This window comes from Heterocephalus glaber, unplaced genomic scaffold (assembly GCF_053883595.1).
Source record: "Heterocephalus glaber isolate CG9 unplaced genomic scaffold, H.glaber_assembly_v1.0 deba00001564, whole genome shotgun sequence".
NCBI classification, from domain to species: domain Eukaryota; kingdom Metazoa; phylum Chordata; class Mammalia; order Rodentia; family Bathyergidae; genus Heterocephalus; species Heterocephalus glaber.
The window spans coordinates 4,516,579-4,532,308 of record NW_028258351.1 but is presented as its reverse complement, the minus strand read 5'-3'; the positions used below and the strand labels follow the sequence as shown (position 1 = coordinate 4,532,308).

At 38.3% G+C, this 15,730-nt stretch overlaps 1 protein-coding gene across 23 annotated transcripts in view; it reads left to right on the top strand.

Annotated features, from left to right (window-relative positions):
• The window catches only part of Synrg (synergin gamma), an 87,974-nt gene that overhangs the window by 427 nt on the left and 71,817 nt on the right, over nucleotides 1–15,730 (top strand). For 22 of the 23 annotated variants that reach the window (XM_013067678.3, XM_013067675.3, XM_013067677.3 and 19 more), the window contains exon 2: nucleotides 12,284–12,324. In XM_013067678.3, coding sequence (XP_012923132.2) covers nucleotides 12,284–12,324 — 41 coding nt within the window. Of the gene's footprint in view, nucleotides 1–86; nucleotides 275–12,283; nucleotides 12,325–15,730 lie in introns of those variants that run through there. The other variant, XM_021248720.2, reaches the window with a different exon arrangement.

Sequence of the window (15,730 nt, the reverse complement as noted above, 5' to 3'; positions counted from 1 at the left end):
CGGTTACGGCCGTTTCCCAGCCCCAGCCCTAGCCCTCTCTTCCTTCGGAACGGGGCTGGGGGAGACGGGTCCTACCCCGGGGACCCCTGCTTGGGTCGAGGGTCGCGCGGCGAGGCTGGGCAAATGCGGAACCCCGGCTCCTCGCCTCCTGTCCAAGCTGCAGCTGAAGCTGCCAGGGTCTTCCCTTTCCAGGGCTTTCTGGGCTTGACCAGTTCTACTGAAGGGGTGGCTGTGAAAAATCTGGGCACAAAGCAGAAGGAACTGTTCCCAAGATGTATGTGTGTGTTTTGTCTTTTTCCTTTTTAGAGTATCCCGTCCTGCCCTTTTTAAATTTCTTTTCTTAACACAGGACAAATGGCAGGACAATCCAAAGACCTTTGAATTAGTAATTGTGCTGTGATGGACCTCTTGTGTAACTCTAAAACTTGTCTGCCCCCTTTTAAAGAGGCATTTAAAAACAAAGAAAATTCGCTGAACAGTAGTTATGCATTTATTATAACAAAGCCTCCAGACTTATATGTAGCCTTTAAGCAAAACTGCCCTTTGTCTTATTTCAGCTAATTACCGTCTGTGGTTTTTATTATGTCCAGAACGTTAAGGCGATAAAACATTTGCAACTTGACAAGTTTTATTATTTAAGGAAACATTTTATTGCAGGAAGTCGTCACCCTACTTCTATAATGACCTAGTCCGATTTTGTCTCACTTGTCAACACATTGTGCACACACATTTGGAGATAAAACTAGCTTTTTATGTTCAGTATTCTAAATTATCATTGGATAAAAGTGTAAGTTCTTTTAAAGTTACCAGCTCTTGCCTGTGCATAATACATGCTAGGAAAAATAAGCCACCTATGTGTGGTCCCATTTTTCATTCTTTTTGTTTGTTTGTTTTTTGAAGCAAAACATTTATTGGTACATTTTAGATATACATAGTGATAACATTCATCATGGGGAATTTGTACCTGTTCATGATATATCTTGCTGCTGCTTTTTTTTCTCACTCCCCCACCCTTCCTTCAACCCTTCTTCCCTCCTTATTTACAAAAGCTTTGTTTCCATTTTTTTCCTTCTCACCCTTTTATCTTGTCCCTTCTTTCTCTTCCCTCTCCCACCTCCCTTGTTCCCCTTCTCATTTGAACATTTTCTTCCCATTTGCCAATATCTGTTATACATTTTGGTCCTTATTTCCACTTTTGGTTTCTCACACCAGAGAAACAGTGAGGTATTTAAACATGTGTGTCCAATTTATTTCACTTGAGTATGGTCTCAAGGTGCATCCATTTAGCTAGAAATGTCTCGAGCTCATCCTTTATGGCAGAGTACTCCATTGTGTTAAAAAAAACAAACCACATCTTTATCCATTCATCGGTTGATGGGCACTTGGGCTGTTTCCAAGATTTAGTTGCTACAAACTGTGCTGCTGTAAACATGAGTGTGCATGTCTCAGTGTGGTATGATGCTTTTAATTCTTTCAGAAAGATATCAAGAAGGGGAATAGCTGGGTCAAATGGAACCTCTAGTGTTTTTTGAGGAATCTCCACACTGATTTCCACAGTGGTTATACCAGTCTGCACGCCCACTAACAATGGAGAAGGCTTCCTTTTTCCTCACAGCCCCACCAGCATTGGTTATTGGTTGATTTCTTTATAACAACCATTCTTCCTGGGGTGAGGTGGAATCTCAGCGTTGTTTTAATTTGCATCTCTTGAATGACCAGTGATGTTGAACACTTTTTCATATATTTATTTGCTGTTTCTTTTTCATCTGAGAAGTGTCTTTTCATTTCAGAAGCCCATTTCTGGATTGGGTCTTTAAATTTGGGGGGGGTCTGGGTTTTTTTTTTCAGTTCTTTATATATTCTAAATATTAGTCCTTTGAGGAAAAGCTGACAAAATTTTTTTCCCATACTATGAGTTTCATTTTTCATTCTTATTTTTTTTCACTGTTTCATTAGTTTTTTATGAATACTTAGCTGGAGAAGAAAAATACATATTAAACCCCTCCATTTCTTTCTATATATGATGACAGTTTCTAAAATGTTCCTAAGTGACATTAATTTAATGAAGTATAATAATGGCACCAAGTTCTAGGAAAATAGAAACTTAAAACAATTTGGTACTCCAGGCCTAAAGTTTTAATTGGGTGGGAAGGACCTCAGGTGCAGAAAGTTGATAGGATTTCTCATTTTGTTTTACAATATTTTAATTTCATTGACCCAGGGACATGTTTTTTGTGGGGTTTTTTTCCTAAATATGGCCTGAATTTTATAGAAATTAGAATGATAGATTTAAATTTTTCTCTCCTGGGCCGGGGATTTAGCTCAGTGGTTTCGCCACCTGCTGTGCAAGCGCAAGGACCCAAGTTCGATCCCCAGTACCAAAAAAAACAAAAAAAATTTTTCTCTCCTGTAACAGTAGTAATATCAGCATTCTCAAATTCTAGAGTATGTGGGAGAGAAAAATTGACCCTGACTTTGAAAAATATACGGTAAAGGGGGGCCGGGGATTTACCTTAGTGGTTCCAGCGACTGCCTTGCAAGCACAAGGTCCCAAGTTCGATCCCTGGTACAAAAAAAAAAAAAAAAAAAAAAATGTATATGTGTGTGTGTGTGTATATATATAGTAAATACGTTACATACATTGGAAACTTTCTGAGGCTGAGTAGCTGTATGTTCAATAAAGAATATTATGGTTTTTAGAGAGCAATAGTAAGAGCCAAAATTATTTTGTAAGGAACCTAACATTATGGTAGCCTAAGTATCTTTTAACAAAAATAAACCTCTCCAAGCTTTCTGTGGAGAAAATTAATGAACTAGATGGAATTAATCATATTTTTAGATACTTCTCTCTATTGTAAGACAGTAAGCAAAAAAGCAGTAGCATTTTTCAAGTTTAATATTAGCTTACCTTTGATTGCTATCCTGAATGGGCTACTTTAGAATAAGAGGTACAGATGTATAAAGGGCAAAATTTGCCCAAGATGAAAGTATATATTTTTAAATCAAGACAAAACAAAAGAGTTAAGAGATCTGGATTATTCACTGAGTGGCTACATGTGTAAGACACTGTTGTTGATGCTTATGAATTCAAAATATATCCAAAACATGTCCCCATGCTGGGAAAGTGAACAGAAAAACTGTAGCACTCTTTCCTGCTCTAGCACTGTTATTTCCTGCTCTTTTATAGCACTCTCCTTCCTTCTTTCCTTCTTTCATTACTAGGGATTCTGTTCTACCAATGAGCTGCATCCCCAGGCCTTTTTTTTTTGAGGCAAGATCTTGCTAAGTTGCCCAAGCTGGCCTCAAACTTGTGATTCTTCTTAGCTGTCCTAGTGCCTGGAATTACAAGTGTGTGTCACAGGGCCTAGCTCTTTTATAAACTCTTTGAGGGCTTCCTCATCTTTCTGTCTTCCACTGTGTCTAGCTTATTGTGATACATTCAGAAAAATTATTTGGTTTCACCTATATTGAAAGCAAATTATGTGTCAGCCAGGGACACTCAGTTGGAGGAAGAGAGAGGGGGTCAGGAGATTATTATAAAGGTGGGAAGGCCTAGGGAAAACATGTAAACAACATACCTGTGGTGCCAGATTATTGTGGTATTGAGTGGGGAGAAGAATTTTGTGTGATAAACCTGAAAGAGAAAGTTGTGCCCAGAACTGGGCATAGTGACTCATACCTATAATCTTTTTTTTTTTTTTTTTTTTTTTTGGTACCGGGGATCGAACTTGGGACCTTGCGCTTATGCTTGTGCTTGTGCTTGTGAGGCAGGCTGCGGAACCACTGAGCCAAATCCCCGGCCCTCACACCTATAATCTTAGCACTAGGGAGGCTGAGACAGGAGGATTGAGAGTTCAAGGCCAGCCTCAACTACTGTGCATAATGACACCCTGTCTCAAAAACAAACAAAAGGAAGGGACGATGGAAGGGAAAGAAGTGTGGGAGGGAAAATAAAGTTGTACTCAAACTGAAGACCTTGAGGTTAAACTAAGAGAATTCAGTTTACAGGGGAAATTGATATATGGTTTTAACCGAAGATGTGCATCATAACTTGTGCTGCCTTAGATGATTAGAAGCCACAGAACCTGGAGATGGGTGATCCATTAGGAAGTCTTTATTTAGGATTCCAGGCCTGAGAAGTAAAGACTCTTAGCAAATATAGATTAGTAGCAAAGTGACTGAAAAGGAGGGATGGGGGAAGTGAGCATGTGACAAATAGAGCTCACTAGTCTGCTCTGATACTGAGACTTCAGCAATGTATGAATTAGTTTTCTACTTTTGAAATCAAATTATTGGTCACCTGATGCATAGTTTTTGCCCCACTGTTGCTGTCTTATCAATACCTTAGCTACTTGACTAACAAGTCTATAATCATGTTGATATTAGTTGTCTAAACATTTCAGAGAATCGTGTAAATGGTACCTGGGTCACTAAGCAATCTGAATTGCTGAGTTTTTACCTAAGTTATGTTTATCAGAAGTGTTCTTAACTTTGTTTTTGTTTGTTACTGATTTTGTAGTATGGGGGATTGAACCCAGGACCTCACATTGTGCTCCATCCTCAGCCTTTTTAAAAAATTTTGAAGCAGGATTTTGCTAAGTTGCTAATTTGCCCAAGCTGGGCTCAAATTTGGGATCCTCCTGCCTTAGCCTCCCAGAGTGCTGGGATTAGAGGTATGGGCCTCTATGGCGAACTTACTTTATTTTTCAGGTAACCTTTATACATCTGTAACATGTATTCTTGTCTACATAGTTGTCTTAGTTGGAACCTTGACAGACTTTTAGGTTTATGCCCTCTTTTGGCAGGGGGGAAAACAGGGTAGCAAAAGAGATTGGATACGTTCATAATTTCTTGTGGCACAGTAAAAAAGAACTATAACTACAGTTTCTAGTTTTTACTAAGCTATTGAGCCAGACTAGTAATTTTAATCTTTAAGGATGATTTTGAAAAGTCTTGACAGATTGATTATTTAAATGCCTTTAATGCTACTAAATTTATCAATCTTTGTAGATGAGCAATCTCTTTAAAAACAAAGTACTCCGTGTATCAACTACAAAACATGAAATGGTCCTGAAAGCAAAAAAATAAAAACAAAGTACTTCTGGGCCAGGGATTTAGCCCAGTGGCGACACACCTGCCTCGCACATGCCTCACACATGCAAGGTCCTGAGTTCTATCCCTTGTACTGAAAAAAAAAAAGTACTACTATATTTCATCTTCAATTTAAATGTTTGATGCAGTTAACAGAGCCAGGTGTGGTGGCATATCCCTGTAATACCAACTACTCAGGAAGCTGAGGCAGGAAGAGTACTTGAGCCCATGAGTTCAAGACCAGCCTGGGCAACATAATGAGACCCTTTCCCCACCTCAAAAACAAATGAACAAGAAAAATAACACATTATTTAGCTATTACATCTTGTGTGTAATTCAGAAAACTTCACTCTTTAGGCCTCTCAGAGCGCAGGCATACTTGTCAACAGAAGCATTTTCCAATGATCTTGACCCTGCGCAGTGCTGTAACACACAACTAGATAGATGTCCAACTAGAATTCTGTAAACTGCTTAAAATTGTTTTTAAAAATTAAAACTTTTTAGAGCCAAGAGACTCTAAAATTTAATTTTTAGCCTTTTTCCTGGGAAGGGGGACTTCTGTAATAGAAAAAGCAAGGGCATATAAATTTGACATGTAATTTTTAGACTTCACTAGATTCTCTAGAGACTATCTAGAAACCTCCTTCAAATCCTTTACTTCCACATTAACCTTTCTCATTCAAAAGGTTTTGTTCCTTGATTATTTCCCTTTTTATTTCCCTATAATCTCACAGAATGAAGTCCTCTTTTCAAGTCAGATCTCTTGCTATCTTGTTATTCATTTGTCCCCCAAATCTTTCTCCCTTGTTGAAACTCAAAGACCATTATTTTCAAAGCAGTGATTTTCTTAATATTCATTCTGACCATCTTTTATAGCATTAGACACCAGTAACTAGTTTCTTCTTGAAACAGGGTCCTTCCTCAGTTGGAAACAATTCCTTTGGTTCTTGAATTAGCTTTCCCGTAGACGGACAAAATACCTGACACAATTTTAAGGAGGAAAGGATTAATTTAGCTCCTGGCTTGAGGGGGTTCAGTCCATATTAAGCTGGCTTCATGCCAGGCAGCAGAGCAGGGAAACAGTGTCAGAGAGGAACAGGCTAGGGACCACATATAGTACCCCAGTTCATGCCTCCATGACCCACTCAGAACACCTAAGCGCATTTCTTTTTTTTATTTTGGGTACCGGGGATCGAACTTGGGTCCTTGCGCTTGTGCAGCAGGCGGCAAAACCACTGAGCTAAATCCCCGGCCCCTAAGCGCATTTCTTAATCTAATGAAATTGGCAAATCAAGATTAAAGGTCACAGGGCCAGGGATCTAGCTCAGTGGTTCCACCACCTGCCTTGCAAGAACAAGGTCCCGAGTTTGATTCCCAGTACTCCCCTCCCCCCCAAAAAGATTAATGGTCAAAGATTTCAATGACCATTTCTCAGGTTTTGCTGTGAGGATTCACTAAAGCTGTCCTTAGGTATCTACTTGCTAGATGTGCATATTGCCTTTGCCTTTTCATTCACAACCAGAGTTAATCTTTTTAACCCTTTATTTAAAAGTGCCTCACTAGATTTATCTGGATCCTTCCCCTGAGCTTCAGTTACTTTTCTGATTGCCTGCCATACTGCTCCTTGTGGACACTGTCCTACCGCCTTTCTCCCCAGACCTACTCACACTGGGTTCCTGATTCCAGTGAACAGCATTCCCATTCCAGCGGGTGCCCCTTTCTCTGCTTTTCCACTGCTGTTCACCATCCTAACAAGTCCTGTTGATTTTTCCTTTTAAATATCTTTCATTCATATCTTCTTTTCCAACCCTCTACTTTAATTATGACCCTTTCTTGTCTTACTAAATTATCGTGGTAGTTTTAGCTAGTTCATTTCCTTGCAGGTCTTCTCTGCCACATGTGGTTGACCATAGTAATCCCCTAAAGCAGATTTCTGATCATATCATTCTTTAACTCAAAACTTTGACATTAGAGGAATCAACTCAAAACCATAATGAGCTACCACTTCACACCCATTAGGATGGCTATCATTAAAGAAGCAGGAAATAACAAGTATTATGAAGGCTATGGAGAAATTGGAGCCCTGTGAATTGCTGGTGGGAATGAAAATGGTGCAGCCCACATGGGTCATTCTCCAACATAGACCACATACTCACACATAGAACATGTTTAAGTAAGGGCAAAGGAATTGAAGTTATCCCCTGTATATTATCAGACCATAGTGGGATGAAATTGGAGATCCACAGCAAAAGAAACTGGAAAAATTTCATAAACACGTGGAAATTGAACAACACACTTCTGAATAACCAATGGGTCACAGAGGAAATTAAAGAAGAAATCAGACAGTTCCTTCAATTAAATGACAATGACAATACAACATATCGGAATCTGTGGGACACAATGAAAGCAGTCTTACGAGGGAAATTCATAGCAGTGAATACTCATATTAGGAAAACCGAGTGAGCCCAATTAAACAACCTGATGCTGAACCTCAAGCTTCTAGAAAAAGAAGAGCAGGACAACCCCAAAGCTCATACAAGAGAGGAAATTATAAAGATCAGAGGAGAAATCAATGCAATGGAGACTAAGAGAATGATACAAAAGATCAATGGAGCCAAGAGTTGGTTCTTAGAAAGAATCAACAAAATTGACAAACCCTTAGCCAACCTTATCAGAAAAAGGAAAGAAAAGGCCCAAATCCATGCAATTAAGAATGAAAAGGGTGAAATTACAACAGACCCAGCAGAAATCCAGAGGATCATCAATACCTACTTCCAGAACCTATACCCCAATAAGATGGACAACACAGAAGAAATGGACAGATTCCTACATACATATGAATTACCAAAGTTGAACAAAGAAGACCTAAAAATTCTAAACAACCCAATATCAACCAATGAAATTGAAAATGTAATTAAAAATTTATCAACTAAGAAAAGCCCGGGCCCTGATGGCTTCACTGCTGAATTCTACAAGATATTTAGAGAGGAACTGCTGCCACTACTGTTTAAACTCTTCAATGAAATTGAAAGAGAAGCAGTACTCCCAAATTCATTCCTGGAAGCAAGCATCACCTTGATCTCTAAAGCAGAGAAAGACCCAACCGAAAAGGAGAACTATAGGCCAGTCTCACTAATGAACACAGATGCAAAAATCCTTAATAAGATACGGCAAATAGAATGCAGAAGATCATCAAGAAGATCATATGCCCTGATCAAATGGGATTCATCCCAGGGATGCAGGGATGGTTCAACATACACAAATCAATCAATGTAATACACTATATCAATAGAGCCAAGGACAAAAACCATATGATTATCTCCATAGATGCAGAAAAAGCATTTGACAAAATCCAACATGGATTTATGATAAAAACCCTACAAAAAATTGGAATAGATGGTCTCTACCTCAAACTGATAGAAGCCATCTATGAAAAACCAACAGCCAGTATCATACTAAATGGTCAAAAACTGAAACCTTTCACACTAAAATCAGGAACAAGACAAGGATGTCCACTATCACCACTCTTGTTCAATATAATTCTGGAAACATTAGCCACAGCAATTAGACAAGAGAAAGAAATAAAAGGAATAAAGATAGGAAATGAAGAAGTCAAATTGTCATTATTTGCAGATGACATGATACTCTATATAAAAGACCCCAAGAACTCCACCAAAAGTCTTCTAGACTTAATAACCAAATTCAGTCAAGTAGCTGGTTACAAGGTCAACACACAAAAATCAATAGCTTTCCTCTACACCAATGACATTCACTGAAAGAGAAATAGGGCAAATAATTCCTTTCACAGTAGCATCCAAAAAACTGAAATACCTAGGAATCAACCTAATGAAAGAAGTCAGAGACCTCTTCTCTGAAAACTATAGCACTCTGAAAAGAGAGATTGAAGAAGATATCAGAAAATGGACAGACATCCCCTGCTCCTGGGTAGGAAGGATGAATATAGTGAAAATGGCCATACTTCCAAAACTGCTATATAGATTTAATGCAATTCCAATTGAGATCCCAGCAGCATACTTCATGGACCTTGAGAAAACAATCCAAAAATTCATTTGGAACAAGAAGAGACCCAGAATAGCAAAACCAATTCTAGGTAATGGAGACATGGTAGGGGGGTATCAAAATCCCCAACCTGCAACTATACTACAAAGCTACTGTGATAAAAACAGCATGGTACTGGCAAAGAAACAGACCTGAGGACCAGTGGAACAGATTAGAAGATGCAGAAGCAACGCCAGACATACTCAGCCATCTCATCTTCAATAAAGGAGCCAAACACCCTCACTGGAGGAAAGATAGCCTCTTTAATAAATGGTGCTGGAAAAATTGGGCTTCACCTTGCCAAAGATTAAAACTAGACCTGTATCTCTCGCCATGCACTAAACTAAAATTGAAATGGATTAAAGATCTAAATATTAAAATAGTAACTCTGAACCAGTTGGAACTGAGGTTAGGTAGAACTCTTGAAGACATTGGTGTAGGAAAACATTTTATGAACAAAACATCAGTTGCCCGTGAACTAGCACAAACAACAAGTGGGATCTCTTCTTATTAAAAAGCTTCTGCACAGCAAGAGAAACCACCAGCAGTGTGAAGAGACAACCCACAATGTGGGAAAAAATCTTCACCTGCTTTTCCTCAGAGAAAGGTCTACTATCTTGAATCTATAAAGAACTTAAAAAGATCAGACCTCCCAAATTTAAAAACCCAGTCCAAAAATGGGCATCTGAAATGAACAGACATTTCTCACACAAAGAAGTAGAAATAGCAAGTAAATACATGAAAAAATGTTCAACATCACTGGTCATTCAAGAGATGCAAATGAAAACAATGCTGAGATTCCACCTCACTCCAGAAAGAATGGCTGCTATCATGAAATCAACCAATAACAAATGCTGATGGGGCTGTGGGGAAAGAGGAACCCTTCTCCACTGCTGGTGGGAGTGTAGACTGGTGCAACCACTGTGGAAATCAGTATGGAGATACCTCAAAGAACTAGGACTGGAAGTCCCATTTGACCCCGCTATTCCACTGCTGGGGATCTTCCTCAAAGAATTAAAAGAATCATACCACAGAGATATATGTGCACCCATGTTCATAGCAGCACAGTTTGTAGTAGCTAAAACTTGGAAACAGCCCAAATGCCCATCAACTGGAGACTGGATAAAGAAAATGTGGTTTTTTTTATAAAATGGAGTACTACTCAGGCATAAAAAATAAGAAATTAGAGACATTTATAGCTAAGTGGATGCACATTGAGGCGATACTCTTAAGTGAAATAAATAGGACACACATGAATAAATTCCAAATAGTTTCTCTAGTGTGAGAAACTGAAAGTGTAAATAAGGACTAAACGTATAATAGGTAATGTGAAATAGGAAGAAAAGGGGCAAAGGGGAAGGAAGTGGGAGGGCTAGGGGAAAGGATAGAAGGGAATGGGATTCATATGAGAAAATGGAAAAATAGGAACAAAATCTTTGTAAATAGGAAGGACTGGAGGGGTTGAAGGGAGGGCAGGGAATGGGGAAAAAATAAGAACCAAGAGAGACTATGTAAAGGTGCAAATTTCCAATGATGAATGTCATTATATTGTATACCTAAAATGTACCAATGATTAGAATGAATAATCGATAATGCCAAATAGGAAGAAAAGATCCAAAGGGGTAGGGGTAGTGGGAGGGGCAGGGGAAAGGAAAGAAGGGAAAGGAAAAATGCTGAGAAATGGAAAAAATGGAAATAAAGTCTTTGTAAATAGGGAAGGATGGAGGGGGTGAAGGGAGGGCTAGGAATGGGGAAAAAATAAGAACCAAGATGCATCATGTAAAGGTACAGTTCCCAATGAGAAATGTAATTGTGTTGTATACCTACAATGTACCAATAAAAGAATTTAACAAAAAAAAAGAAAATGGTGCAGCCACTATGAAAAGCAATTGGGTGGTTTCTCAGAAAGAACACATAGAAGTACTGTATGACTTAACAATTTTAGGTATATAGCCAAAAGGAACTGAAAGAGTTCAAACAGATACTTGTAGACCAGTTTTCACAGCAGCATTATTCACATCAGCCAAAGGTAGAAAAAGCCCCAATATCAATCAAAAGGTGAATGGATAAACAAATTGTACTCTGTACATAAAATGGAGTATTATTCAATTATAAAAAGATAGAAATTTTAATGGATGCTACAATACAGATGAACTTTGAAAATATTTGTCTAAGTGAAATAAGCCAGATATAAAAGGGCAAGTATTGTATGATTCCACTTACATACAGCACCTATAATAGACAAATTTATAGAGACAAAAAGTGAAACAATGTTTACCCGGGGTTGGGGTGGGAGGGTGAATAATGGGCTTTATTGTTTAATGGATATAGAGTTTCTGTTGGAGTTAAAGTGGACGTGGATAGTGGTGCTGGTTGCACAACTTTGTAAGTGTCCTTAATGCCACTGAATAGTGCACTTAAAATGATTAAAATGGAAAACACAAAACCACCTGTCATATAATATTCAAAATGAAACATTTTAAAGGCCCTCTACAATCTGGTTGCTTTTTAATCCTATATTGTACAGTCATCCTTAAATTATTTTGCTGAATACCTGGATCTCCGACCTCAGAGTTTTTGCCAAAACTATGTAGTGTGCCTCTGATTTCCTTTAAGATTCAACTCAACAACTACCTCCACAAAATTTCCTAAGCTATAACCCATTAAAATTAATTCTTCTCTTTTCATCTCTAATAGTTTTTTGGACTTCACTTAAAGCAGTTAGCTTATTTATCCTGTGGCACAGTGGCACAGTTGCATCTGTGTCTTCAGAATTGTGACCTGTTTCAGTCCTTTTTATGCAGTACTCAATAAATGTTTACTGAATGGAAACTAACCCTGCCATTTTATGGATGGACAAATAGGAAAACAAGGAGGTCACATAGTGACAAAGCCAGGACCAGTTTCCGGATTTTCTGGCTTCTCTTTCAAAAATTTCCCTTCACACTGACATGCTGATCCTCATGCATTCTCTGGACATTTAATCTGTGTTACTATTGGACAATTCAGTATTGTACTGCTGGACAAACACCAGGCCCTGTCTATGATTCTTTGATTCATGTAAAAAATTACATGTTTTGTTTGAAATCTTTGTATGTATGAAGATCATGATGTGTTTTTATTCTGTTTTCAGCTTCATGTTTCCTGTTGCAGGTGGAATAAGACCCTCTCAAGGTATGTGAAAGCTTAAATTTTGAACTTTTGTTTTTCAGTATTATATTTCTGAACTTAGTGATTAAGTGGATAAATAGTCATACTGCAGCCAAATAGAATAAAATTTTCCTGTGATCTTAAACCTGTATGGCACCTACTCCTAAAATTTCTCAAAAAATGTTTGATTTGGAGAGTAATAAGGATCACTCCTCCTTTCTTCCAAACTTAAACATTTTATCCGCAGATTGTTGTTTGACCTTAGAGGTGGAGACTTTCAACAAGAATACTAAATACAGTCAGGTAATAAAATTGAAATGAGCCATGATTCCCTTAATAATACCTTTCAGTTTTTGTTTATTCTTCTCCTAAATTGTTAGTGCCATAGAGCAGGAGTCACATATGTTTATGCTGATCAGTATCTCTAGCACCCAACATACTAATGGAACATAATAGCCTCCCTGTCATGTTTGTTAAATGAACTTCTCTAGTTAGTTTACACTGCCATATTTTCTCTGTGCAATATGGGCTCATAATATTCTTGTACATAAAAGAGATCACATACTCTGATTTAAAGTATTTAAATCTGTTTTATTCTGAGAAATTTCTCTACTAAGTATGCTCCTTCTCTTTAGTTTTAGAACCAAGGCCCAACAATATCAATTCTATCTCTGGCTTCCAGGAAACAGCAGTGAAGAGATATAATCTTGACTCACACCACATGCAGCTAGAACACAACACTTAGGGAGAAATGAGTACTCTGTTTCTCTTCTCTGCTTCTCTCTGCTCACTTCTTCCTTTCCAGCATATCCTTCCCCCAGCCCCTATGCTAAGCCGCTTCTGGAAACTGGCCCTTCTCACAAAGCCAGTGGTTATGGCAGACTTGTTAGAGAAATAGACTCCTAGGTTATCCACAGCGATGGAAGATAAAGAGCGGCTCAGGTGGTCAGTAGCTCATCCTGACTTTGTCTCCATTTATAATCAGTGATGGAGGTTGAGTTTCAGGTAAATTTTTCCAGGGATCAGTTGTCTTCTTTTCATTGTGTTCACATTTATGCATTATTTAAGCTATCTGTAATTACATTTGTCCCAGATTTAGAGGAAATGGTTAGAGATCTTTTGTTCTTTAAGAAGGTATTATGGAGTTACATGTTCATTATCAGGTATGGTTTGTTATTTTGTGTTTTTAGAAACTTTCAAGTAAAAATCTACATGTGGGACAAATAAAACTGAATAAAAAGAGATCCCAACATTGGCCAGTACTTTTTCTTCTGGACTTTGGAATTGTTTCGGAGATGTTTTAAAAAGAAAGTGTGTTAGAATGGACTTTTGGATAATTTGAAGGCTTTAAATTATGCACAGATCATTTCTTAAAGCATATGCAAGAAACCAACTGCAGGCATGGCCACAAAATCATGAGTACTTGAACAGAAGACAGGAGAGAAAAGACATATTTTTCACTTTATGCACTGTTTATTTGGTTTTGTTTTTTGGTTTTTCAGCACTGGGGATTGAACCTGGGATTTCACACATGCTAAGCAAGTGCTCTCCAGCCCTTTTTTCCCCCGAGCCCTTTAAAAACATTTTTGAAAAAAAATTTTGCAAAGAATCTTGCTAAGGGGCCCAAGCTAGATTCAAGCTTTTGATCCTCTTGCCCCCACCTCCCACGTCACTGAGATTATAGGCATGCACCACTGCATAACAAATACCCAAGCTACCTATTCAAAAATTAAGCCAATTAAAATAAATAAAACTTTAGGTCCAAAGGACATGAAGGAAAACCTCTTATTGTGGCTATATTTAATCTGTTCATTTCCCTTCTCCATGACACCTCAAGGTCTTTGCATTTGGTGTTTCTTTATCTGAAATATTTTTTTCAAATATCTGCATGAGTTGCTCTTTTCCTTCAGGTACTTGCTCAAATGCCACCCTGTTGGAGAGACCTTGTCTGACTGTATAAAACACCTGACTATATAAAAGAACAGCCGCTCCATTTCTTGACTCTCCTTTTTTCTCCTACCCTACTTTATTTTTTTGCCCTAGCTCTTAACCATTGTCTGACATGTAGTTTTTAAATTTGTTTTTAAATTTTATTATTGCAATACTAGGAATTGAACCTAGGGTCTTTACAATGAGCTACATCTCTAGCCTTTTTTATTTTTTAATTTGAAACAGGGTCTTGCTGAGTTGCCCAAGTAAGACTCAAATTTATGATCCTCCTGCCTCAGCCTCCCAGAGTGCTGGGATTTCAGGCATGAGCTGCCTGTCCGGCTTGTTTTCTAAATTAGCTCCAGTTACAGTGTAAATTCTATGAGGGCAAATACTTGATTTTGTTCATTGCTGTGTTCCTAGAATGGTGCCCAACTTGGAGTAGGATCCTCAACTACCCAAATAAATGATTGAATGGACGGATAAATAGCCTCCCTGTAGTAGCTATTACTTATAAAAGTACATGTCGGGAACAGATTAGAAGATGCAGAAACAACTCCAGACACACTCAGCCACCTCATCTTTGACAAAGGAGCCAAACACCCTCACTGGAGGAAAGATAGTCTCTTTAATAAGTGGTGCTGGAGAAATTGGGTTTCAACTTGCCAAAGACTAAAACTAGACCTATCTCTCTCACCATGCACTAATCTAAAATCGAAATGGATTAAAGATCTAAATATAAAAACAGGAACACTGAACCAGCTGGAACAGAGGTTAGGTAGAACTCTTCAAGACATTGGGATATGAACAAAACCTCAGTTGCCCGTGAACTAGCACAAACAATCAAGTGGGATCTCTTTTTACTAAAAAGCTTCTGCACAACAAGAGAAACCACCAGCAGTGTGAAGAGACAACCCACAATGTGGGAAAAAATTTTCACCAGCAGTCCTTCAGACAAAGGTCTACTATCTTGAATCTATAAAGAACTTAAAAAAACCAGACCTCCCAAATTTAAAGACCCAATCCGAAAATGGGCATCTGAAATGAACAGACATTTCTCACACAAAGAAGTAAACATGGCAAATAAACATATGAAAAAATGTTCAACATCACTGGTCATTCGAGAGATGCAAATGAAAACAACGCTGAGATTCCACCTCACCCCAGAAAGAATGGCTGCTATCATGAAATCAACCAACAACAAATGCTGGCGGGGCTGGTAGGTAAGAGGAACCCTGCTCCACTGCTGGTGGAAGTGTAGATTGGTGCAACCACTGTGGAAATCAGTATGGAGATACCTCAAAGAACTAGGACTGGAAGTCCCATTTGACCCAGCTATTCCTCTGCTGGGTATCTTCCCAAAGAATTAAAAGAATCATACCACAGCAATATATGTGCATCCATGTTTATAGCAGCACAGTTTGTAATAGCTAAAACTTGGAAACAGCCCAAATGCCCATCAACTGGAGACTGGATCAAGAAAATGTGTTTTTTTTAATAA